General features: G+C 28.3%; 5 protein-coding genes across 15 annotated transcripts; 2 read left to right on the plus strand and 3 right to left on the minus strand.

The window, feature by feature from the left end:
• Positions 1-551: 551 nt before the first annotated feature.
• On the minus strand, positions 552-7,247 carry LOC130666237 (elongator complex protein 6). 4 transcript variants are annotated; one of them, XM_057467043.1, is made up of 2 exons: positions 7,112-7,247; positions 552-1,530 (listed from the first exon to the last, which is right to left on the minus strand). In XM_057467043.1, exon 2 carries the CDS (start codon positions 1,517-1,519, stop codon positions 665-667), a length of 855 nt encoding a protein of 284 aa, XP_057323026.1. In that variant the 5' UTR covers positions 1,520-1,530; positions 7,112-7,247; the 3' UTR covers positions 552-664. The 4 variants fall into 4 exon arrangements, with proteins under 4 accessions (XP_057323026.1, XP_057323028.1, XP_057323025.1 ...); XM_057467045.1 differs by lacking the exon at positions 7,112-7,247 and adding an exon at positions 2,643-2,773; XM_057467042.1 differs by lacking the exon at positions 7,112-7,247 and adding an exon at positions 1,724-1,937.
• On the plus strand, positions 2,784-6,666 carry LOC130666236 (mitochondrial dicarboxylate carrier). Of its 4 annotated transcripts, none has more exons than XM_057467039.1 (8): positions 2,784-2,924; positions 3,349-3,463; positions 3,757-3,912; positions 4,061-4,227; positions 4,301-4,508; positions 4,576-4,656; positions 5,630-5,686; positions 5,783-6,666. In XM_057467039.1, the coding sequence occupies exons 2-8, from the start codon at positions 3,365-3,367 to the stop codon at positions 5,888-5,890; spliced, it is 876 nt and encodes a 291-aa protein (XP_057323022.1). In that variant the 5' UTR covers positions 2,784-2,924; positions 3,349-3,364; the 3' UTR covers positions 5,891-6,666. The 4 variants fall into 4 exon arrangements, with proteins under 4 accessions (XP_057323022.1, XP_057323024.1, XP_057323021.1 ...); XM_057467041.1 differs by having other exon boundaries at positions 2,787-2,924; positions 3,352-3,463; XM_057467038.1 differs by lacking the exon at positions 2,784-2,924 and adding an exon at positions 2,931-3,078 and having other exon boundaries at positions 5,783-6,665.
• Positions 6,873-10,227, minus strand: LOC130666235 (dual specificity mitogen-activated protein kinase kinase 3). The gene is made up of 7 exons (XM_057467037.1): positions 10,124-10,227; positions 9,756-9,936; positions 8,677-8,842; positions 8,229-8,465; positions 7,853-8,032; positions 7,359-7,576; positions 6,873-7,270 (listed from the first exon to the last, which is right to left on the minus strand). The coding sequence occupies exons 2-7, from the start codon at positions 9,818-9,820 to the stop codon at positions 7,129-7,131; spliced, it is 1,008 nt and encodes a 335-aa protein (XP_057323020.1). The 5' UTR covers positions 9,821-9,936; positions 10,124-10,227; the 3' UTR covers positions 6,873-7,128.
• Positions 10,228-10,423: 196 nt separating this feature from the next.
• LOC130666233 (actin-related protein 2) lies at positions 10,424-16,112 on the plus strand. 4 transcript variants are annotated; one of them, XM_057467031.1, is made up of 9 exons: positions 10,424-10,964; positions 11,670-11,780; positions 11,986-12,003; positions 12,451-12,468; positions 12,793-12,872; positions 12,972-13,107; positions 13,784-14,143; positions 14,417-14,695; positions 14,928-16,112. In XM_057467031.1, the coding sequence occupies exons 1-9, from the start codon at positions 10,917-10,919 to the stop codon at positions 15,096-15,098; spliced, it is 1,221 nt and encodes a 406-aa protein (XP_057323014.1). In that variant the 5' UTR covers positions 10,424-10,916; the 3' UTR covers positions 15,099-16,112. The 4 variants fall into 4 exon arrangements, with proteins under 4 accessions (XP_057323014.1, XP_057323016.1, XP_057323015.1 ...); XM_057467033.1 differs by lacking the exon at positions 12,451-12,468 and having other exon boundaries at positions 10,425-10,964; XM_057467032.1 differs by lacking the exon at positions 11,986-12,003 and having other exon boundaries at positions 10,425-10,964.
• A 451-nt stretch (positions 16,113-16,563) lies between these two features.
• Positions 16,564-22,047, minus strand: LOC130666232 (ceramide transfer protein). Of its 2 annotated transcripts, none has more exons than XM_057467030.1 (8): positions 21,832-22,047; positions 21,012-21,410; positions 20,728-20,847; positions 20,019-20,588; positions 19,046-19,216; positions 17,338-17,769; positions 16,792-16,924; positions 16,564-16,712 (listed from the first exon to the last, which is right to left on the minus strand). In XM_057467030.1, the coding sequence occupies exons 2-8, from the start codon at positions 21,282-21,284 to the stop codon at positions 16,585-16,587; spliced, it is 1,827 nt and encodes a 608-aa protein (XP_057323013.1). In that variant the 5' UTR covers positions 21,285-21,410; positions 21,832-22,047; the 3' UTR covers positions 16,564-16,584. The 2 variants fall into 2 exon arrangements, with proteins under 2 accessions (XP_057323013.1, XP_057323012.1); XM_057467029.1 differs by having other exon boundaries at positions 21,552-22,047.
• Between the last annotated feature and the right edge of the window lie 2,712 nt (positions 22,048-24,759).

A 24,759-nucleotide genomic window follows, 5' to 3' on the forward strand; every position in this document is an offset into this window, starting at 1 on the left:
ATATATATATAAATTTTTGAGAGGATGATATTTTTTGACGACTAGGTAGGCAGTGTTACAATTCTACTCACAACATCTCTACTCAAGGGAAGTAGCTACAACTCTACTCACTCACAACTTTACTCAGCCTTAACTCTACTCACAGTTTTTTATACTCAGGTTTAACTCTACTCAGTTGTATCTTTACTCAGCCACAATTGTTCAGACAAAGAATTGCTATTTTAGCGATAGGCTAAAATACGTGAGTAAAGTCGTAACTGAGTAAAGATACAGCTGAGTAGAGTTAAACCTGAGTAAAAAAACTGAGTAGAGTTGAGGCTGAGTAAAGCTGTGAGTGAGTAGAGTTGTAGCTACTTCCTTTGAGTAGAAATGTTGTGAGCAAAATTATAACACTGCCGGCTAGATAAAATAAGACATATGGTGGCAAAAATCTTTGATAATTCCATCATGAGACCCATTACATAGTCCGATTTCTGAAGAAATCCACCTAAAAAAATATCAATGAGTTGATGATTTAATGAGTAATGAGAATAACTAAGTAATAAATAACATTAAATTAAAATTTCATTTATTATAAACATGTATCGTTATATTTTATCAAAAATAATAGTATCATTGCCATCGCAGATTTTAAAAAATCACAATAGATCGGGCGTTAATAATTTCACAAGTAGATAGCAAGTCCACCAGGTGTAAATAATTTTATTTGCCGATCTAATAATTTGTACTGATAAGTCGTGTACTCGGACCAGTGGTGCTGTTTCCTGATGGCGGCGACTCTCCATTGGACGTGGATATTACCCGATATATCATTAGCGTACCCCGTTTTCAAAGGTTCAGTGATGACAAATAAATGTGACATACGTCTTATTACTTTAACAATCATATTCGGATAGCAATTATCAGCTTCAGTTTGATATGAGTGACCCATAACACACAGCGCGAGTGTCGGCTCTGATTCCATTAGCGACCTCAAGTATTTGGTGTACAGCCAGACTTCTTTGAAGCTCAAATTTAAATCAAACAGATGCGTTATCTCGTCAATTATTATTGTTACAGAGTCGCGTATCTTTTTAGTTTCATAATACTGCTGTCGTAATGATGTAAATAAATGCTGTATTACGTTGTCGTCCAGCTTTAGGGGGTCTGGTATCTGCATATTATTGGTAAATGTATCACGCAATCTTTCTTCTAATTCAGATGTACCTGGATCCACGGAATCGTGACCCAATTCTTCAATGTTGCAGACTATTGACTTCATTGGTTCAACAACCGTTACTTCACCGCGTTCACGTAATACAGTTAAATTGTATCCAAGTTTCATACCAATATTATGGTAATGCCCAAATGTATTGTGAAATAGAACGAGACAAATTCCACGACCTTGTTCCAGTGATTTTGACAGTACTGTGTTTATTATAAAATTAGCATCAGCACCATGACGTTCGTCAATCATTATTAATTTTCCATCTAGATCGACCTGGTCAATTCCAAGCGCTCGGCATACGCTGTCTGTCATTTTTTTAAAATCTAAAATATAAATTTATTACTCATTCATAATTTAACAATTACATTAATTAAAAATTAAATATTTATGGCATCATAACCTTGATTGCAAATAAAATTAACCTAAAAATTATTTTTGATTGACTTAAAATTATGATTATTTGAGACTTAATTAAATTACTGATTATAAGTTTTGATAAATATATAAACAAATTACTTTTTATTCAGTATCCGTTTGAAATTTGAGTTAAGTTCAGTTTCTTGTTCTCAGTACTCGTGTCCACAAGCCGCCATCTTTGAAATTTAAATATCGAGACAGTGCGCACGCTCTCGAGAACGTCAGTCAATCAGAACGCATTTGGAAATAATCATTTTAGGGCGGATGTTTATGACACATTATCGATACTGATAATTAGTGGCGGTTTTTTTTTTGTTTATAATAATTAATCATAATTTTTGTACATTGAGAAATTTTTATTCAAATAAAAAATACCCGCTCTTTATTTTAAATTTAATATTTCATATCATTTATATTTTAACGTAATTAAGTATAAATAATATATATCTTATATATATTTAGGAGTAATAAATATTAAAAAACCTTTTCCGGAAGACTGACGATGTAAATTTTTTAAATATTCGCACATGCGCACACTTATTTATGAATTAATTTTTGTAAATTAAGTATTTTTCATTAAAAAATAATCAATACATAAAAATCCAGGTAAAAAAAATAAATAAACTAACATTTTAATGTATATATATATTTATATATTCATAGTAATTTTTGATTAAAAAAAAAATATAAAGAAAATGCGCGAAAATTTAAAAGTTTTTAAATTAAATCAATTTCTTTTATTTCTCACTAAAATAAAATTGTTAATTTTCAAAATTTAAATTTTTCCCGCCATGGCTATATATTTAACCACAGCAAAAGCTAGATCATTTTTAAATGCATTGACACCTGTCAAAATTATTATTGTCACTGTATTTAAATAATTAATCACAACAATCGATTAGTTTAATTTAAAAAAAACTTAATCGATCCACATAAATTGAATTGCGTTCGAAGGTGGGAAATTTAGTAAGACTTAAAGTAATGAAATATCAATGTCAATAAACAATCATCAGCTTACACCAAAGTGGCTTCCGGCTTTAATTCCATTTATGTGCTGCTTTATCAAAAGCTGTCATTATATCGATATGTTTTCTGTCAACAAACACGTGGCTGTCAGCTGATGCGCGCGCTCACTCAACTTCCACCACATCCCGATTAATTTCAATATATCAGTTTATACACAGCCAACCAGTTTATCTTTTACTGCACAAGTATAAGTACAAGTACGAGTACGAGGCCAACTACACACAACACACGAGTTAAATAATTCTGTGTACATACTAAATAATAAAAGTACAAAGTGAGTGGTCAGAGTTTTTTTTAAAATACTATCAAGTCATTCTGTTTCAACGCATGTCTACTGACGGTCAAAAGTCATTGTTGTTTTTAATTACTATTATTATTTATAACTAATTTTTTTAAAATTACTATCAACTGTCAAACGAATGCCGCATGTAAGATTTTAAATTTTTAATATTTATTTTATATTACATTTAATTCAAAACGAGTGGAGATTAAAAAATCATTATCGATTGATAATGCAAAAAAACAAGTCATTCAACTTTATGATTTTTAAAAATGATTGCTATGTAATTTTTAATAGATATGTAATGCACTTGAACTAGTTACTTAATAAAAATTATGTTTATTTTTAAAAACTGACTATTTAAATTTTTTAACATTTAACGAGTAGTTATTATTATTTTTATTTAATTTAAATAAAGTAGGTAAGCATTTAGAATGGGTTCCAATGATTCGAGAAAACTTTCACGATGGTATTTTGGAGGAATCGCATCTTCTGGAGCTGCTTGTGTAACCCATCCACTGGATTTACTGAAGGTATTTTTTATTTTTTGTTTTCATTTAATTTTATAATTAATTTCCCGCTTGAAAATTTATTAAATTCAAAGTAAAAAATTGATAATTAAAAGTGAGATGAAATTTTTAAATTTAATAAAATTTTCTAATTCGTAAATTAATTTTTCTAGGCTCTATTAATAGAATTATTTGCATGGTATTCAAATAAATTACATAATATTTAGATAAAAACTTTCCAGTTTGTTTAATAAAAATATTTATTTCAAGGTAATTAAGTTTTTTATTTTTAAATTTAATTAATTAATTTTTTTTAGGTGCAACTGCAAACTCAGCAGGAAGGAAAAATGTCAATAGTTAAGCATACGATAAATATAATTAAAAAACAGGGATTTTTAGCTTTATATAGTGGCCTCAGTGCTTCTTTATTGCGGCAGGGAACGTATTCGACAACAAGATTTGGAGTTTACGAGGTAATAAACTTCAAATGTTACATAGAATTTATAAATAATTATATTTAAAACAAACATACTTATTCATGCTGCTCTAAAAATAAATAATTAAGTTTTCATAAAGACAGAAGTGATATTTTATTTATAATCTCATGGTCGTGTTAAATAGGTTGCCAAGCAAGCGATGGAAAAACCCGATCAACCATTACCTTTTTACCAAAAACTATTGATTGCTGGTTCGGCTGGTGCTGTTGGTGGTGTCTTTGGTACACCCGGTGATCTTATTAATGTGCGGATGCAAAACGATATTAAATTACCACCAGAACAACGAAGAAAGTGTGTTCTTATAATTAATTAATTAATTAAATTAATTATTTAAATAAATTTTAATTACTATTATTTTGTGCAGTTACAAACATGCGATAGATGGGTTAGTAAGAGTATGCCGGGAAGAAGGTGTTTCGAAGTTATTTAATGGCTGTTCAACTGCGACTGGACGTGCTATTTTAATGACCATTGGACAATTGAGTTTTTATGATCAAATTAAACAGTATCTCTTAAATTCTGGTAAATTTCAAGATAATTTAATTACACATTTTGCAGCGAGTTTGTCGGCAGTAAGTACCGAATATTTGATTCATAGTTTTGATTCATTAATAATTGATTTAATTTTTTTAAACTAAGGGAGCGATTGCTACGACTCTTACTCAGCCTTTAGACGTTCTTAAAACACGCGCCATGAACGCTAAGCCTGGAGAATATAAGGTAGTAATACAAAAATTATATAATTAGTACTGAGATAATTCATGGAAGGCATCAGTTGCCCAGATTGTTTTTGCTAAATGTATCACATGCCTACAATATTTTTTCGCACATTATAAATGTTTACTGCTCAGTTGCCTGATAAAATTTATTTTCTACAGTCCTACTGCTTAGATAAATATAAAATATGTAATTTAATTGCATACAATTATTGCACTGTTCTATTGCCTACTTAAAAATATTTCATGATGTTCAATTGATTACTATTTAATTGTGAACCCAAATCAAAGAAATATCTGATTAATGTAGATGAGCTTCTGATTTATTTGCTGAGAAAATCTTGTACTTGAGGAGGAGAAATGATCAATGGTCAAGACCGATCACTTGAGAAAAAAACGCGGTTGGTCTGGAAAATATCAGAACTACGGTAGTCTTCACAATAGTATAACTCGCCGGTCCATAATAAGACACTGGGTTTAATCTCATAGTCGATGCAGGGAATCACCTGATCAGATCACTAATTTCTAATAGAAAATTCTGTCAAATTTTCCAGTTATTATTGTGAAGACTACCGAGGTTCTGATATTTTTCAGATCAGCTGTGTCTTTTTTTTCAAGTGATCGGTCTTGAACGTTGATCATTTCTCCTCAAGTACAAGATTTCCTCAGCAAATAAATCAGAAGCTTCTCTACATTAATCAGATATTTCTTTGATTTGGGTACACAATTAAATAGTAATCAATTGAACATCATGAAATATTTTTAAGTAGGCAATAGAACAGTGCAATAATTGTATGTAATTAAATTACATATTTTATATTTATCTAAGCAATAGAACCGTAGGAAATAAATTTCAGTTGCAACTGAACAGTAAACATTTATAATCTACGAAAAAATATTGTAGGCATTTACAACTGACGCCTTCCCATTATTAATTAATTAATTTTATTATATGAAATATGTAAATTAAAATATAGAACATGGGGCAGTTAATATTGTACACCGCAAAAATGGGACCACTCGGCTTCTTCAAGGTAAGAAGAAATTAAAGTTTCATTTAATGTTTAACTGGAAAAATTATAATCAATCGTAATTATTTATAATAAACCTAAATATTATTTTTTAAACAGGGATACGTTCCAGCATTTGTGCGTCTAGCCCCGCACACTATTCTGACCTTCGTGTTTCTCGAACAACTTCGGATTTACTTTGGTTATATACCAACCAAATCAAAGTAATAGATTAGTTAATTTATTTATTTAAAACCTAGAATAATTTAATATTTATAATTTTACGAAAAACCGAGTCTACTGACGAGATTTTATTTTCTTCCGACTATCAGACGATAATCACAAGCATTCCATCGAGCAATTGCTTTTAAAAAATAATAATCACAATATACTACGATTACTTAAATCCTATCAGATAAATGTGATATAAAATATATCAGAATACATTCCATATAAATATTTTTACAACGTATATGCTGGCATATTACGATATTTAAAATTTTTCGATAAATATTTACGCGCACAAATTATTGTCCATTATTTTTTTAATGATAACAGTAATTATTAATTACTCAGTAAAAAAAAAAGTCGAAGAAAATAATGATGTCTACCCAGCATTTAAAAATTTCATATTTCATTTTATTTATTGACTTTACAACTTCCGAAATAATCGACTATTTTTTTAAGTGTCAACAGTAAAATGTATTTTTTATTTTAGATTTTTTTATATTTATTTAACGCATTAATGGGGCATGCATTTAGTTAAGTATAAGCTTTAAATAAATAAATAGATAAATTTGTTAGATAGATAGACAATAATAATGTTTATTGATAGTTAATTAACCATGTTAAATAATTTATAATGAGCTCTTTCCATTAGACAATACAATGAATTAATATTTTATTTATTGTAAACTTATTATCATGTACTGCCTTTTTAAGAAATATACAAAAAAGAATATCAAGTGTCATTTAAAAAAATATATTTGCCTATTTAAAATAAATAATAAAGATGTTTTCAAATTTACCATGCATTGATTCTTTTATTTTATTATTATTTTCTTTGATTGATTAAAAAAAACTATAATTCATTAATTATATTCTATAATATGTACATTATTAATGAATGCTGACTCACTCCAAGTGTACGAATAATTGTAATTATAAATAATTGTACAATACCCATTTTAATAAACCAAGAAAATAATAAATTATTAATTAAATAGATTAAAAAATTTTAATTTTACAAAAATGAAATTTTAATTTTTAAATCAGCATTTGTTTCTTTTTTTTTTTTAACAAATATACTAGACATAATGCCGTAGAATTATTAATATTTAAAGTACTTATATAACTATTACTGAGCGTCATGTTAAATGACAATGATTATAAAAATCAAATGACTAAATATTAGGAGATGCATGCGATGACGCAAAAAATTTTACGTACATGTTTTAGTTAAATTATTAAGGTTGCTCGGGATCTGGTAGGTTCAAAATTTTTTCAACGAACCCAGCGACATCGGTATCTTTTTTCGAATGTTCCTCAATGAACGTCAGCTCGAGTAATTGACTGTAGTTGGGACGGGCAGTGAAGTCTTTCATTAAACTAAAAATTAGAAAAAACCAGCTTACATTCCCTGAGTTATCATTTGTCACTTAGAGATAATAATTAGTTGGGGTAATTAAATACTGACCACTTAGTTATTAATTCCTCGAAGGGTTCGGAAAATTTTCCTGGTGGCAGTTTTGGCGGGTCGTCTTTAACGACTTGTTTAAGTTGTTCGAAAGGCGTTCCCCATGACTCGTATGGAAATCTTCCGGTGGCCAATTCCACAAGAGAAATTCCCAATGACCAGACGTCTGATCTTATATCGTAGTGAGATGGATTGCCCGATGGGTCTATCCTTTCTGGCTGAAAAAAAAAAATTAAAATAAACATACTGGTAATTAATTTAAAAATATTTTCTGCCCTCCGGCGGGAAAGTGGCAACTTTTGAGCCGCTGCCCTGAACGAAGTTGCAACTTTCCGGCTCCGTCGAGCAGAAAAATAGTATACGCACCTTGGCTAGTAAAAAATAAAGCCTCAGACCACATGTTTGTCAGCCTCGGCCAACAATTTTACAGGTGATCTGAAACCTTTTCTTATTTTACTGACCTAGGTATGTATTATACTATTGTTATAACTTACAGCCATGTATGGTTTGCAACCAGCGTCGATAGTTTTTGCTACCGAATCTACAAGATAACCGGAAATACCGAAATCACAGATCTTAACTTCGCCTTTTCGATTAATTAATATGTTACTAGGTTTTACATCTCTATGAATTACTCTGAGTTGTGAATAAAGATAGTGTAGCGCACTGACAACCTAAAAAATTTTAAATAAATATTTTAAATTCAAGGGCATTCTCAGACAGTGCCCCTAATTTTTTAAAATTTTAAATGACAACTGTCATAAACGTGTCAAAATTTAGTCAATTAATTAAAAAAATTCAAGTATTGACTGTCTGAGAATGGTTAAATAAATAAATAATTAAAATTAATAATAATATAAATAAACTAACGGAGAGTGCTATTTTTCCTAATATATCTTCAGGTATTGAGCATCCATTTTTGTATGCCTTTACATAAAATTTATCTAGACTCATGTCCATTACTTCCATGCAAATCCAAACGTCGCCTTCACGAAATAGCGCGCCGTAAAATTGTACAGTGTAAGGACAGTCGGAACTTCGCATTGAAATGTCTAGATCCATTACAAGTCTTTTTTGTTCTTGATTATTCACTGTTGCTGTTATTCTCTGTAATTAATATCAATCTTATTATTAACAAATTTAAATAAAAACTCAACGAGTGATTATTGGCTCAATATTATTTAAAAATTATAATTTTATTAAAACATCTGACAGATGGAGTATTAAAAAAAATTATCAAAGCGGATACTACCAGTGGAGTCATAACAGTTTAAAAAATTTTGTATTGAGATAAATGAGAAGTAATTAAAAGTATTACCTTTACAGCCATAATAGTACCACTTTGTTTGTGTTTGACTTTATCAACAATACCATAAGCACCTCTACCAAGCATGCATATTGTCTCAAGATCATCAGCTTCAACTTCAAAAGTTTTATCTTCTATTGTTATTGTCGTGCGTTTATCAAGATTTCTTGGTGGCGCACTAAAAATAATAAATAAACTTAAAAAAATAATTATTACCCGAGTAGCACTCTTGGCTTTCCGACACCCAAGACATAAAATTTGTTGTCTATTTCAAGACATTTTTTTGACATCTTAAAGCTGTCTCTGTGCTACTCGGATATTACCAATTAAATCTTTCCCGCCAAATTTACACAGCAAAAAAAATTCGTCAAAATCTACACATTGGGTAAGAGAATCAGTACCCAGCTCCTAACCAGTAGTCAGCCGGTCATATACTTTAACAGTAACTCAAAATATATATAGATATAATTTAATATGAGGTGGCTGGCTACTGGTTTGGGGCTGGATACTGGTGCTCTTACCCTATTGTGCGAAATAAACGGCTTTCACTCATAATTTTGATTATGAAAAAAAGTAATTACGAGGTTTACCTAGAAAGGGAAGGATATAAAAAAATTAAACAATTGAATTGATAAAATGAAAAAAAATGCATGTACTGATTCCAGAATATTTAAAAGTCTATTTTTTAATTTTATTTTAAAAGTTTTATGATCCTGAAGTTAGCAGGCATTTAAAAATTTTTGAATTTTCGTATTTCAACAAATCAATTGCAAAAAAATAAAATAAAAATATGCACATGTAGAAAATTTTAAAAACTACAGGTGCAATTTTTTCAAATATTTTTTTTTTATGTTTTATCGTCTAAAAAAAATCCAAAAATTATTAGACGTCTGCTAACTTCAGTATCATAAATTTTTTAATTTTTTAAATTTGCAGATGTCCGCCAACTTTACTGTCATACTTGACCATTACAGAGGATAAAAGATAACAGTGTGTTGAATTAACACTCGTTTTTTTACACTTTGACGAATCCTTTTTTACTGTGCATAAATAATAAAAAAAAAAATTAATATATTTACAATCCAACATACATATTTACAGGAGCCTCCTCAGAGACTTGGAGTTTTAAATTTCTTTTTCCTTTTCTCCCAGCCATTGTAAATAAATTTCAAAACAAAATTTAGAAATAAAATACTTGACAGCTCAAATTTACCAGTTAACAACTAACTGTCATGATTTAATAAACAATAGCAATCCGCAGTAAAAAAAGACCTAAAAAAAAAATTGTTTATAAACATGAAATTATTCAAACCCAGCGTCCGCTAGGTTATTTCTTTACAAGTTTTAATTATTAATTCATAAATAAATAAACAGCTCTGCGTACTTTGACAGTTAATAATATTAATTATCAATTAAATAATAATATATATACATATAAATATTTAAAAAATTAACTCACCTTATTTGCATGAAAATAAAATAGACAAAACCGTTGCCCATATATGAAGCTTTTGGCGAAACTTGAACGACAATATGAAGTTGGTCTTAAATATTAAAAAAATACATACATTTATATAAATACATATGTGTAATTATATATATACATACAAGTGCTACAGGCAAGTGGAAAAAAAAAATTAAAAAAGAGTGTAGTGATAATAATAACAATAATTAATCGCAGCTACATTCAAATAAGTTAACTAGCGACATGCGCGTTACAATAAAGTACTAAAAAAGAAAATGACCTAAAAAAATTAATTTTTTTTTTTTACAATTCGTGTGTGGCAGATTTAGGATTTAGATAGAGAAAGAGAAAGAGAAAGAAAAAGAAAAAGAGACAGCGGCAGAAAACAATTTCATACATCAAATGTTTGACAGATTTATTCCATTCCATTATAATTAAATTTGAATATTTAAAATAATAAATAACGTGCAATTAAACACAACTATTACTGTTTAAATATTATGGTAAACGATAGTTAGTTGTAGTGTTGATTTTGTTTAAGGAAGTAAATAATATATTTTATTTTTTTTCCTGTTAATGTGATAAGATTTTTTTAACGTGATTGTGTTTATTATATATCTTATATATTATAAAAATACTTGAATGATTATCAGTACGCCATGCCGGTGACGCCCTTGCTGAACTAAATTATTTATTAGTCATCTTCCAGGATATTTTAAATACAAGAGTGTTTTTAATTGTAATTAACAATACTTAATCATTGTTGAGTGTTTATTATTTTTTTGAGATGGATAATAAAGGACGGAAGGTTATTGTTTGTGACAATGGAACTGGGGTAAGGTTATGCATGTCCATCATTTCATACTGGAGTTAGTCGAGGTCTAATAATTTTTGGATTTTTTTCAAATGACAAAGTATTCAAAAATTCCATCGCTTTTTTTTATTTTCTACGTACATATTTTTAATTTTTTTTTGTAACTGGAGAAAAAAAATTCGAAAATTCTATGAGTGAATGTTCCTGACAATCAGCAATTTTGAAATTTTCAAATAAATAAATGAAATATAAGTGGGATAAAAATAAAAAAATGCGCATTTAGATCAATGAAAAATCAGCACGCGCATTTTTTTAAATTTCATTATTTAAATTTATTTATTTACTTATTTTGAATTTATAAAATGTCTCGTGTCTGCTACATTCACACTCATAAAATTCTGTATGGTCTGTTAACTTCAAGATCATTCATTTATGATACTGGAGTCAGCCGAGGTCTTATTTTTTTATTTTTTAAAAAATGACAAATTATTAAAAAATTCCATCGGTTTTTTTTATTTTCTACGTACACATTTTTAGTTTTTTTTTGTAACTGGAGAAAAAATTCAAAAATTCTTTGTCTGTTAACTCCAGGATAATCCACTTTTATAAAAATTTTTAATTTTATTATACTTCAAAATTTTTTTTATCAACAATTAAAATCTTTTATTAATAAATTAATTAGTCTACTGATTAATAAGTATTTTATAATATTTTAATTATTTCCAGTTTGTTAAATGCGGATATGCTGGCGCCAACTTCCCTGCTTTTATATTCCCATCGCTTGTTGGACGTCCAATTATTAGAGCAGTAAATAAAATTGGAGATATCGATGTTAAGGTGAGAGTTATTCATTATTTGTAATTAAAATAAATTAATTACTCATTTATTTATTTATGAAAAAAAAAACCAAGACATTTTTGTAATCAGAATTAGATGTACAAGATTGTCAGTTTGATTTAAGTGGCAAGATTTATAAATAATATACTTATAAAAAATAAAAAATTACCTTGATTGTAATTAAATTATTATTATATATTTTCAGCAAGATCTTTGCGTTCGTGTAAGTCCATTTTTAGTACCCAGTAGTGTCCTTTGTGCTAGAGTTTATTTTTAAAAAAACTAAAAAAGCTAGAATTAATAATAATAATAATGTTAAATAATAAGCGATAATTAAATCAAGATTTCAAGAAAAATAATAACAGATTGGATTTACAGTTTTAACTAACTCGTATTTTTACCGAGTGAATAAATAAACTGATTGATTACTGTTACAATAACAACAATAATAATAATTGTTGTTACATACGGTGTTAATTACACCCTATTAACCTTGACTAATACCTGAGTATATTATTGACCTGCTAAATTTTAAAATAAGTAACAAATCAGCCAATTAGATATGTACAAACCATATATATATTTATATTTATAAAATTTTGTTCTTTTTAATTTTATTTTAAATAAATTATTAATTGTATTTATGTGCTTTTTACATTTGCCATCATAGGACGCGTATAACTTGCCTGTAAGTTGAAGTGTATTATATGTAATTACTTACTGTCGTAGTATATGTATTTATTTTTTTTTTTTTACTAGTTTATTTATTAATTTAAAAATATAAAAGAGAGTTTTAAATTTACTGAGCATTGATTGTTGGTAGATTTTTATTTATTTTTTTGTACTGCTAATTATGCTGCATTATTTTGTGTTACATTTTGCCGGAAAAGTAAATTGTGTGTCTTGATTTTATATGAGAATGCCCATTGTGTGTTAGATATTGTTATTGTTATTGTACTTGTTTATTATTGTTATTAAATATAAGTTTAATTGTAATTTATTATTGCAACAGGATTTGATGGTCGGCGATGAAGCTAGTAAACTACGCTCGTTGCTGGAAATTAGTTATCCTATGCAAAATGGAATTGTTAGGTATAAATAATAATATTAATAATAAAAAAGCACATTGTAATTAATTAATATCGTTATTAAATAAATTAAAAAATTTGATTATTAAATAATTAAATATAGAAATTGGGAAGACATGTGCCATGTATGGGATTATACATTTGGACCTGAAAAAATGAACATTGATCCACATGAGTGTAAAATAATGCTGACTGAACCTCCGATGAATCCAACAACAAACCGAGAAAAAATGATTGAGGTAAAATTTATTATTTCGGGCTGTTTATAAAATACGTTTGCATTTATGGGGGAGGTGTCGCTTACTATGACAAGAGGGGTCGGGGTGTCTAATTAGAGCCAGGATTTTTACTTTGATTTAAAAATAACAATTAATTATTAATGCTGTCAAATTTTTTATATTACGGCGGAAATATTGGTTGTATAAGAAAATTTTTCAAATAAAAGTTGTTCAAAATTTAATTTTATAAAAAAAATGTCTCTTATAATTTTTTCTTAGGACTAATAAGAAAGCCGTAATTTCAAAATTAAGATTTTCGTAATTAACACAAATTTGAATCACTCATTATGAATCTTAATTTTGGAATCACGGTGAAAATATTGGTCGTATCAAAAAATCATAAGAGAGATTTTTTTTATAAAATTAAATTTCCCACATCTTTTGTTTGAAAATTTTTTTCATAAGACCAATATTTTCGTCTTAATATCAAACATTAGAACCATTCATTTCAAAATTAAGGCAAAAATCTTGTCTCTAGTAGTCATATATCATGTACGGGGGAAGGAATCTATCATTTGTGACGCAATATTGATAGGGGGGGGGGGTCTTAAAAGGTAAAATTTTGCGTGACGTATTTTATAAATGGCCCATTTATTACTTTGTTTTTTTATGCTGAATAATTATTAAAATATTGCAGGTAATGTTTGAGAAATATGGATTCGCAGCGACGTACATTGCAGTACAAGCCGTACTAACACTTTATGCACAAGGATTGATAAGTGGAGTTGTAGTTGATTCTGGTGATGGTGTAACTCATATTTGTGCTGTTTACCACGAATGTGCACCGTGTCATTTAATTAGAAGACTGGATGTTGCTGGCCGGGACATAACAATGTATCTTATTAAGTTATTACTATTACGTGGTTATGCATTTAATCATTCAGCTGATTTTGAAACTGTCAGAATGATGAAAGAAAAATTATGTTATATCGGGTATAATATTGAGACAGAAGAAAAGTTAGCTGTTGAAACTACTGTCCTTGTTGAGTCTTACACTGTAAGTAATAATAATTCCATTAATCATCACAATTCAAGTCATTAATAATTAGTGTTACGTTACCATTAAATTATCACAGTAAGAATAACAAAAAAAAAAAGAAGTAAACATAAACAGTCATACAGTTTAATTATTGGACTGAGTTTTCATTCTATTTTCCATTTCCACTCATATTGAATCTTGAATGCATCTAGAGATCCACCAAAAAAATTTACCAATTTTGAGTAGTCATTAACTAATTTAAAAATAATTTTTTATTTTCTTTTCATTTAGTTACCCGATGGACGTGTAATTAAAGTAGGCGGTGAAAGATTCGCAGCACCTGAAGCACTATTCCAACCGCATTTAATAAACGTCGAAGCACCAGGTATTGCCGAGCTAGTATTCAATACAATTCAATCGGCAGCTATTGATATAAGGAGTGAATTATATAAACATATAGTATTGAGCGGTGGCAGTACAATGTATCCAGGATTACCATCAAGATTGGAACGTGAGATAAAACAACTTTATCTTCAACGAGTGTTGAAAAATGATGCGTCGAAATTAGGGGTATAATTACATTTTTTAAATATTTAAAAAAATAACTCGAGCAAAAATTATATTTACTTTTTTTTTATTTGCTGATTTTCATCAGACAAAATTTTTTTTATGGCAGTACAAGTTCCCATTTTTCTATTGATCATTTAGTAGTGAATTTTTGTCGAGTAATTTTTAATTGTCGCCTTTATAATTAAAAATATTAATGATAATGATAATGCAGTAATTTTCATATTTGTTGTAGAAATTTAAAATAAAAATAGAAGATCCGCCTCGGCGCAAGGACATGGTATTTATGGGCGGTGCTGTACTAGCGGAATTAACTAAAAATCGTGATTCATTTTGGATTACTAAGGAAGAGTACGAAGAAAGGGGACTCAAGGTGTTGGATAAATTAACGACTTATGATAAGTGAAGTTAAATAATAAAAAAACTTGATAAATAAACAACAAGATAAAAAAAAATAAAATTAAAATGAACTCTTTGTCTAAATAAATAATTAATAAAATAAGTAAAGAAGACAATTAATTGTAGGATTGATTAATTAAATAACAGAGAAGACATTTGTGAAGATAGATAAAACTTAATGTGCTGAGAGCACTTTATGTACATATAATAATAATTATATGATATGAAGAACGAATTACGTATGTAAGATTATAAAAAAAAAAATTCCAATCAACTTTTTTTAACGATTATTAATTATAATCGTGCCAATTTAAATACTAAGCTCAAATAATTTCAGTTTAATTAACTTTTATTTTTACTTTTATTAAATCATTTTTTTTCTAATTAAATTGTTGTAATGATTTTTTACGTTTTTAATTATTAATTGTACTAGAAATGTAAGTAAAAAAAAATTAACCAAATAACGATAACTTTTGATTATTAAAAATGCTGGAGAAAATAAAATAGAATTTAAATTTAAATATTTAATTGATTAACTAATTAATTAATAATTAAAAAAATACAAATTATCAGTTATTATCCTTTGCATAAATCTACAACAGTCTTTATTGAGTTTCATTCGTTTCATTACTATACATTATTCTCTTTCCTTATTTTCTGTATAAATAAAAATAACAATATAGGGTAGAGGTACCGTTTTTGGTCACCTTAGGGCCAGTTTTGGACACGTAAAAAATTTAAATAAATTAATTCGTAAGACACATTAAGATAATTTATTTTTTAAATGTCTTTAGAAATACTTTTGTCCGACTATGAAAATGGAAATTTTATTTTTCTCTTTTTCATTAATTAATATAAAGCATTAAATGTCCAAAAATGGACCAGTGGCTACAAATGGTACCTCTACCCTATTTTTTTTTAATATCATTGTTATACAGATTCGCATATAATTAGCAGAGTGTAACAATGAATAAGTAAAATGTGTATGTGTTATTTAGAGTTTCCCACTTATTATATATATTATATATATATTTTTTTTATTTATTATATATATTTAAAAACTCTAACTATGATATATAATATCCGATTTATAAAAAAAAATTTCAATCGGACATTTAAAAATTTGAATAACGATAAATTAACATTGATTGTTAAATACAATAACTTCAATCGTTAAATTCATATATTTTTTATAAATCAATTAACGTATTGACATTAAATGATTTAAATATACATTAATTACTCCATCACTTTAGTTAATTACTTGACAAATTTTATTAATTATCATTATTTAATCGTACAGAATTTGTACTTGTGAAAAAATTCGACTGAGCTTGTAAATGAGACATCAGTGCGAATATGGATAAAAGAGCTTTTTTTTATTTATCTTTGCAATATTTAAACATTTTTAAGAAAAAAAAAATATTTTTATTATAAACTTTTTTTTTGTTCCACTTTTACAATTTTATTTATATTTATAATTAATTAGTTAATTAAAACAATATAGGTTTGTCTTTACATTGTTCGATGCAAAAGCTTGTAAAGCGTTTTAAAAACTTGGGATACTCACGTTTGTAGACTGCGCGAAGTACAGAAGCTGGTGCCCAACCACCGGGATTTACTAAAAAAACATATAATTTTTTTAATAATTAAATAGGTTTTTTTTTAAATTTTAAATCATTATTTGTTTAAGTACATACCCACAGAACAGTAAGTTATTTTACATGTAATATCATTACGGCTTATATTTTTTGGATCTTTTGGTGGATCAACAAATGTTTGACATACAATACAAACAGTCAAATAAACTCGTACACATTTACTGGCATTTGGCTAGAAAAGACATGAGTTAATTGTAACCGATAATTGCACAAAAAAAAATAAACTTTAGAAATTAGTACTTGAAATTACGAGTATGAGTTGGGCTGACAGTTGGCAATTTTTTAAATTTTTGAATAAATTAATGTAAGAATAATTAAATTTAAAAAAATGCACGTACTGATTCTTTAATTATCTAAGTGCGCAATTTTTAATTTTTGTTTTCCATACATTTTATTTATTTATTCAAAAATTTCCAATCGTTAGACAAATCCACGCGCATTTTGAAATTTTAACCCGAAACCAGGGTATCAATATGGGAATTTTAAAATTCCTAGCAATAAATTTTACAACACGTGGCATAAATTTTAAATGTTCAAGTTACGATTTTTAAAGTTTGTAAAAAAAACAAGAAAAAAATAACTTACTGGATACTGAGGATGTTCAGTACTGTGATTACAAACAATCCACAGATCAGAAGCATCTGGATCTTCAGTATCCGCGACACTACGAATGTGAGACCAAAACAAAGCATCCCGTTGACTTGCTGGCCAAATGCGTTTGTGCGTCTGTAGAAATACCAAAGTATCATTGGAAATTGTTTCGACGACAGTCATGTCCTCGAGGGTCGTCTCCCATCCACTTCTATACTCGGGACTGAAAAATATCTGACAGACTTCGCGTGCTGTCACACCTTTGACAACATGACACGCTTTCAAAGGATCAACGACCAGTCCATCAGCTTCTTCTTCTCGCCTGTACATTCGCATGTCGCCGTCTTCAGCGAACAATTGCCAGCCACCTGCGCCACCAACTCCCAACCGTGCGTAGTGCAGCTGTTCCATTGTCACTTTCTCGATCTAAAAAAAATTAATGTTATTATTATTGACTCTTATGATTATCAGAGCTAAAGCATCCAATAAATTCGTGTGTGTCAGCGATACATTTTTATTAAGTGACGTTTCGTGACTAATTGCCACTTCTTCAGCCTCTCAAAAACCGTCACACAATCAAACTTATCAATATCTTGCTTACAAATCTTATATATTATATATAATATATATATTTTTTATAAAGTTGCATCTTATAACAATCAAACAACGTTAATAGTATCAATAAATTGAATAGAATTACCAGGGTGACCACGAACCGGGACAACCGGGAATTATCAGGGAATTTAATGCAACCGGGAAATATCATGGAAATGTCAGGGAATTTCAAAAAGTATCCGGGAATTAAATTGTAACAGTTCAAAATTAAAAAAATTTTCAATTGTACACTAGTTGTAAAAATTAAGGGATATTAAAAAAATTTCAAATTTAAAAGTGATTTTCAAAAGGTTGTAACTCGAAAGAAAATGGTCATACGACAAAAAGAAAAAAGGCAAATTGTAGCTTCAAGTGTCTAATTTTCTGATCTGGTCTTTAAATTTTTTTATTATGTGCGGTTCCGGAGTAATCCTAAGAAAACTGTCGAAAAAGAAATTTACCAAATTTTTGCTCATCTTCAAAACGGTCTTCGAGCTTCAGTAAATTTTTTTCGATAATTATGATTGATTTTTTATTGTTCCGGAACCGTGCATAATAAAAAAATTTAAAGACCCAGATCAGAAAACTTGAAGCTATAGTTTGACTTTTTGTTTTTATTGTACGACCATTTTCCTTCGAGTTACAAACTGTTGAAAATTACAAAAAAATTTGAAATTTTTTTAATATCCCTTAATTTTTGTAACCAGTGTATTTTGAATTTATGTAAATCATAAAATTTCTTATTAAATATTTTAACTTATACATTTTTAACATCGAATGATCAAAAGTAGGAAATATTAATTTATTTTATTGCCCTTTTTTTCTGGTTTCTCGCATGATTTAATTATCAAATTTAATTATTAAAAATGAAAATATAATAAAAACTTTGAATATCTAAATAATACAAATAAAATTTCTAAATCAGAGAAAAATGTGAAAAACTTTACTGGAAACCCGGAAAATATCAGAGAATTTTTAAATTATTTCTTTGTGGCCACCCGATTACGCTGTTTGTCTAATATTTGACAGCCATATGTAATTCTTATTTTAAATTATATTTTTTCAAAATTCTTATAAAGTATTAAATAAAAGGAAGTAATTAACAAACCTCTGGCCATAGTTTATGATTAACTGCGGGAGTGACAGTCGGATTAACCGAAATCGATACGGATTTCCGTTTCAAACGATCCCTCAATTGATTGTCTTCATCTATTTTATCTAATCCAGTCTCCACTGCATCATAAAATTCTTCATCGCACAACGCACTGTGTGGGCCTTCCTGAAAATAAAAAACAAAATAAAATAATAAACTATTTTGTTTTTACGTTCTATCGCGATATCACATATTTGCTTTTATCACGATATTACATAATAAAAAATTATCTACGATAACAACAAATACTAATTAACTAAAATAATTTAATGACATACTGAAGTCTTATAATTTGTTGACAGAAAATTATTTTTCAGTTTTATTTTTCCCATTACTGATTAAATTTAAAAAATAAAGTTAAGAAATTAAATATGACGATCTGACTTTAACGGTAGTCCACTGACATACTGAACAGAAATTATTTTTCATCGTAAATCGAACACGTTTAAAATTGCGTAAGCATAATATATGGAACCCGATGGTGGTGGTTCTTAAAGTTGATGTTGCATAAACATTTTGGAAGTGACTCAGTAATCAATTCACGTGGTATAAAAAATCATACGAAATAAAAATATGTGCAAAAAAAACAAATCCTATGAATAATCTAGAGAATTCGTAATAGAAACTAAACATAAATTAAAGATTCACTAGATTTTATTGCTGATCAAATCCATAAAATATGCAAATTCCTATTGCTAAATAAAACCGATGTAAATATTTCGTAACGGTTACATAATAAAAAATTCAAAGGGAATGACCCACTGAATCATGAATATTAAGTATTTCCTTTAAAATAAATATTTAAAATTATTGCGCATTGCACTTGACACTGTTTTTTTTTTTCGTTTAAAGTCTTCTGCCAAATAAAGATAACAATATGCTTATAATAATAAAAAAATAAATAAATAGAGTGATAGCAAGATCTTACTTCATAATCAGGGCCTCCGTGGATCATAACTCTAGGCCTAGTGGGATCCCCGCGATGAATATTAATCTGATCCTTCAAAGCTTTATAAAGTTCTTGAATTTTTTTTCTACGCTCGTTTTCTTTTTCCCATCGACGACGCCAGACGTCTTCGCGTTGTCCCATCAATTCGACACAGTGTTGCAACGTACTCAGTATACCTTCACTGGTAGCTTTGAATGTGATCGCTTCGCCTTTAAAATCGACCGACTGTAATGCTGGATCGAATGCGATATCATTTTTTCCAATAATATCATTGAAATCATCAACTCTCGTTCCAATTGATGATGATACTGACGATGAAGACGGTGCTGATGCATTTTCAGCGCAATTGTCAAAATATTTTTGTAATGTATCTATTTGTTTACTCAATATATCCTTGAATGTCTCTAGCTCTGCAAGTTTTTCTTTCAAATTTCTTAACACACGTTTGTTTAAACTGCCACCACTTGCGGTTGATTGTGTATTTGATACCAGTGATACCGTACTGCCATGACGTTTCAAACTATTTTCACTGCTATAACCAGACTCGGCCTATAAATAATAAAAGTTTATTGTTATTATCCATATGTTCTGTATGAAAAAAAGTTGTGAGTCATCGATGAGTAATTTGTCTTGAGATAAAAAGTAAAATATATCGTCACAAGATAAAGATAAACAAATATACACATACTTTGTACGATTTCAAAACGTCTACCCATCGTTGTTTTTCTTCAGGACAATTTGCTCGGAGATACCAAACTAAACTTTCATTAACTGATACGTCAAAGCGACACTCGTCGAATTCATGAGCCTGTAATATAATTAATTAATTAATTATTTAAATAAATAAGTAATACACTTTGTTATTTAAAATAACAAATAAATATTTTCAAAAAAATTAAAAATAAAATGAACAAATATTGAACTTAAATAACAGATGTTATGTAAATAAGACAAACAATCGGTTTTTTGTACCTTGATATCGGCCTTGTAGAGACTGATGGAACCTCTACAGCCGAACCCACTGTCTTGTTCGGATTTGTAGTAAGACAATGTCCCGTTTTTCAATACAATAAATCGTGTTTGCCATCCGTGAATGTAATTAGTCCATTTAGACAGCGTGCCTTGCAATTCTGGTACAATAACACCATCCGATTCTTCCTCATCGATCTCATTACCAGCATCATCAACATCAGCAATCTCCATCATCTCTCCCTCGTTAACAACAGAAGCATTTACATCAGCCATCGTATAGCTTCTGGTTTTAAATCAATCGGTTTATTTTGTTGCAGAAAATAATTATTTTGTAAATTATTTCACAATTGTGACTGCAATTGTTCCAAAATTAGATCTCATGGACGTGGTAAATTGATTCTTAGAATGAAAAATAAAATATATATATATATATATATATATATATATATGTATATATATTTATGGCTCAAAATAAAGTGGTGGTTATTATCGTGATTTACAGATTACGGGTAAGAGAAAGTAGCAAAGTTTTATAATCACATGAGATATTTTGGAAGAGAAGAGAATTTCATAATAACGAGACCTTGAGAGCTGATATAACCTTATGCGTATAGCAATTATCAATACCCAGAATTACACCATCTTCAATAATAATAATTGTTATTTATTATTATTAGTATTAAATTTATGCTCCAATGTCATATCAATGAGAATTTTAAACATTCAATTATTTTATAAATAATTACTTTTAATAAAAAGATCACAGTTTAAACTCCACCCATTTGTATATATTTTATCTAATATATATATTTTTTCTTACTATTCATGTATATTTTTTCTTTATCTAAATACTCTTATCATCTTGCAGCCACTAGATTATTTATTTTTATTTATATTTTTAAAAAACAAAGTTATAAATAATATATTGTTCAAAATTCAACTACTCATATAAATCGAGAGTAAACAAATCACAAATAAATCACAATTGTATTTAAATAAATTTATATAAAGTTTCCCATTGCAATTATAATTATTTTATTTAACTGTTGTAAATTTTATATAAATGATTCATTAAATATACAAATACAATGTAGTTACGTTTGTTTTTTTTTTTACAAAGACAATGTTTATACAATATAATATATGTCTAGGTATATTACTCTACATTTTATATGTATGTATGAATATATGAGTATGTGTCTCGATTTATTATAAATTAATAAAATAAGCAAGTAACGATATTTGACGCTAAATTCATGCGCATTTACACGACGAGCACCATTTTGTTATTTAAAATAATTATTAGAAATAATTACCGACATAATAGAAAGAAAAATTTTAATTTTTTACTCTTCAAGTTATCAAAGTTTAATTATTCAATTACACTAATATATTTATTTGCTTTGTTTTTCATTGCATAATAACTATAAATATTTTTTTAGATTTATATAGTTATTATTATTTATCAAATTGTTGACATTATTTATCTTTTGGACTCGTGAGTCGAGTGGTCATCAGTCGGTAAATTTGAAATTTAAAAACTTGCAGGTAGTTCGTTTTAAATTCCACTAGATGGCGGGAAGAGTTATAAAATTTTTCGAATTTTTCTCTACTGTGCGCGTCATATAACGTTTACAGTCTAAAAATTATACAAAATACTAGTGGGATTTGAATAAATGAAGAAAAAATTACTTAAGAATTTTCGTATGCTCCAAAAAAAAAACAAAAGTTGCTTTAATTAAGAGAAAAATTTATTGAGAGAAAAGATATAGATAGAAGAGGGGGAAGTCACCGGTGATAGGCAGCAGCAGCGGGAGTAGTTCGGTGCTTGCCGCTAGATCGAGCTTACTCACTTGTGTGTTCCTGGTAAGATATTTATGTCAGAAGTGTTATATTCGATCCTCGATACCACTTTCGGAGTGGATGGATTTTGCATATGTTGCATATTTTATTCTCCCACATTTAATATATATCGATTATCTCTTTTTGAAAGTTCTAATTTGTAAAATATGAAAAAAAAAATTTCTACTAGAAAAAAGTTCTTTGAATGAGTACTAGTAAATACATAATATTGTAATGCAATGTAAAATATAATATAACATACTTAAAAAAAGCTAATAAACATAATTTTAAACTGAACAGTTCGGAGTGGAAAAACATAAGTTCTTTTGAATTTTTTTGCACAGAAAATTACAAATAAATATAATGAATACGTTCATGATCCGATGTAGATCGCTTCAGCAGAGTACCATCATGTTCATGATCCGATGTGGATCGCTTCAGCAGAGTACCATCATGTTCATTGTCTGATGTAGATCGCTTTGGAGAAGAACCATCATGTTTATTATCCGATGTAGATTGAATTGGAAGAGAACAGCTTGTTCATGATTCGGTGAACATTTGTTCTCATTGACGATGGCTCCCGGACTATCCGGCGTTCTCAAGTCGTTATCTGAAACTTCCGGGCTACTATCCGGATCACTTGAGGATGCAGCACCTTCGGATATGGTGGAATCCGACCCTGATGGCGTATAAACCGTCTCGTACCAATATTTTTTTTCGTGATCAGGGTCGCTTAAAAAAGGGTTATTCGTACCATCGCTCGATGATTCTGAAACTATAAAATTGAATCAAATAATTTATTAAAATTTATAATAAATTTGTATTATAATAATACACTTATCCAAAAAATTAAAGGAACAAGAAAATTTTATAAATTTTTTAGTGATTTTTGGAAGGCTGTATTTTCGTGAAAAATGATCATATCGAAAAAATAAAAAAAGCAAATTGAAGCTTGAAATCTCTAGTTTGAAGATCTTTCAGCAAAATATTTTTTTGAGCCACGGTTTTTGCGGAATCAGAAGAAAAAGATCGAGACAAAATTTTTCTAAAATTTTTGGTTTCGTTTGTTAGGTCTACGGGGCCGGGAAAAATTTTTTCAAAAAAACGAATTCATGGCTTGTTTAGGAAATTTATTCGGCTACAATTTGCTTTTTTTTGTTCCTTTGTACGACAATTTGCTGCTGAGATATCAGCCTTCAAATGAAAAAGGATCCTTTTGTCTTTGATTATTGATATCTCAGCAAGAAATGGTCACACAGTAATTTAAAGGGCAGTTTAATAAACTTGAATAAATCCCCTACAAGCTCCATTTTTGATTTTTTCAAAAAAAAATTTTTTTTCATCCTTGATATCCATTTGAAAAACCTTTAAAAAATGGCCATTTTCTGGTTTTTTAGTCGACTCATCGCTACTCTGCAAATATTGATAAAAAAAATAATGTTGCCAGGTAATTTTACAGCTTAATGTACCCCCAAAAACCCTGGAAATTTTCAGATTCATCCATTGAACCGTTCGTCCGGTCCGATTGCTCAAAGTTTTACAAAACAATTAAAGGAACAAGTTTTGTTCCTTAATCTGTGTAATCATTACCAAAATGAAAAAATCAATTTTTTTCGGACTTTCTTTCATTTTTGCGTTAGTTATTCAGTAAATGTAAGGTAAAGAGGAAAAAAAAAAAATTTTCCAAAAAACGAGACCAAACAAGAATTTTTTCCAATTTTTTTTTTTTATGTTTTATTCGGGGAGTTATTTTTTTTTTCGTTTTTCGGAAAAAAATTTTTTTTTTTTTCTTTACCTTACATTTACTGAATAACTAACGCAAAAATGAAAGAAAGTCCGAAAAAAATTGATTTTTTCATTTTGGTAATGATTACACAGATTAAGGAACAAAACTTGTTCCTTTAAT

The sequence above is a fragment of the Microplitis mediator genome, chromosome 4, assembly GCF_029852145.1.
Source record: "Microplitis mediator isolate UGA2020A chromosome 4, iyMicMedi2.1, whole genome shotgun sequence".
Classification (NCBI taxonomy): Eukaryota; Metazoa; Arthropoda; class Insecta; order Hymenoptera; family Braconidae; genus Microplitis; species Microplitis mediator.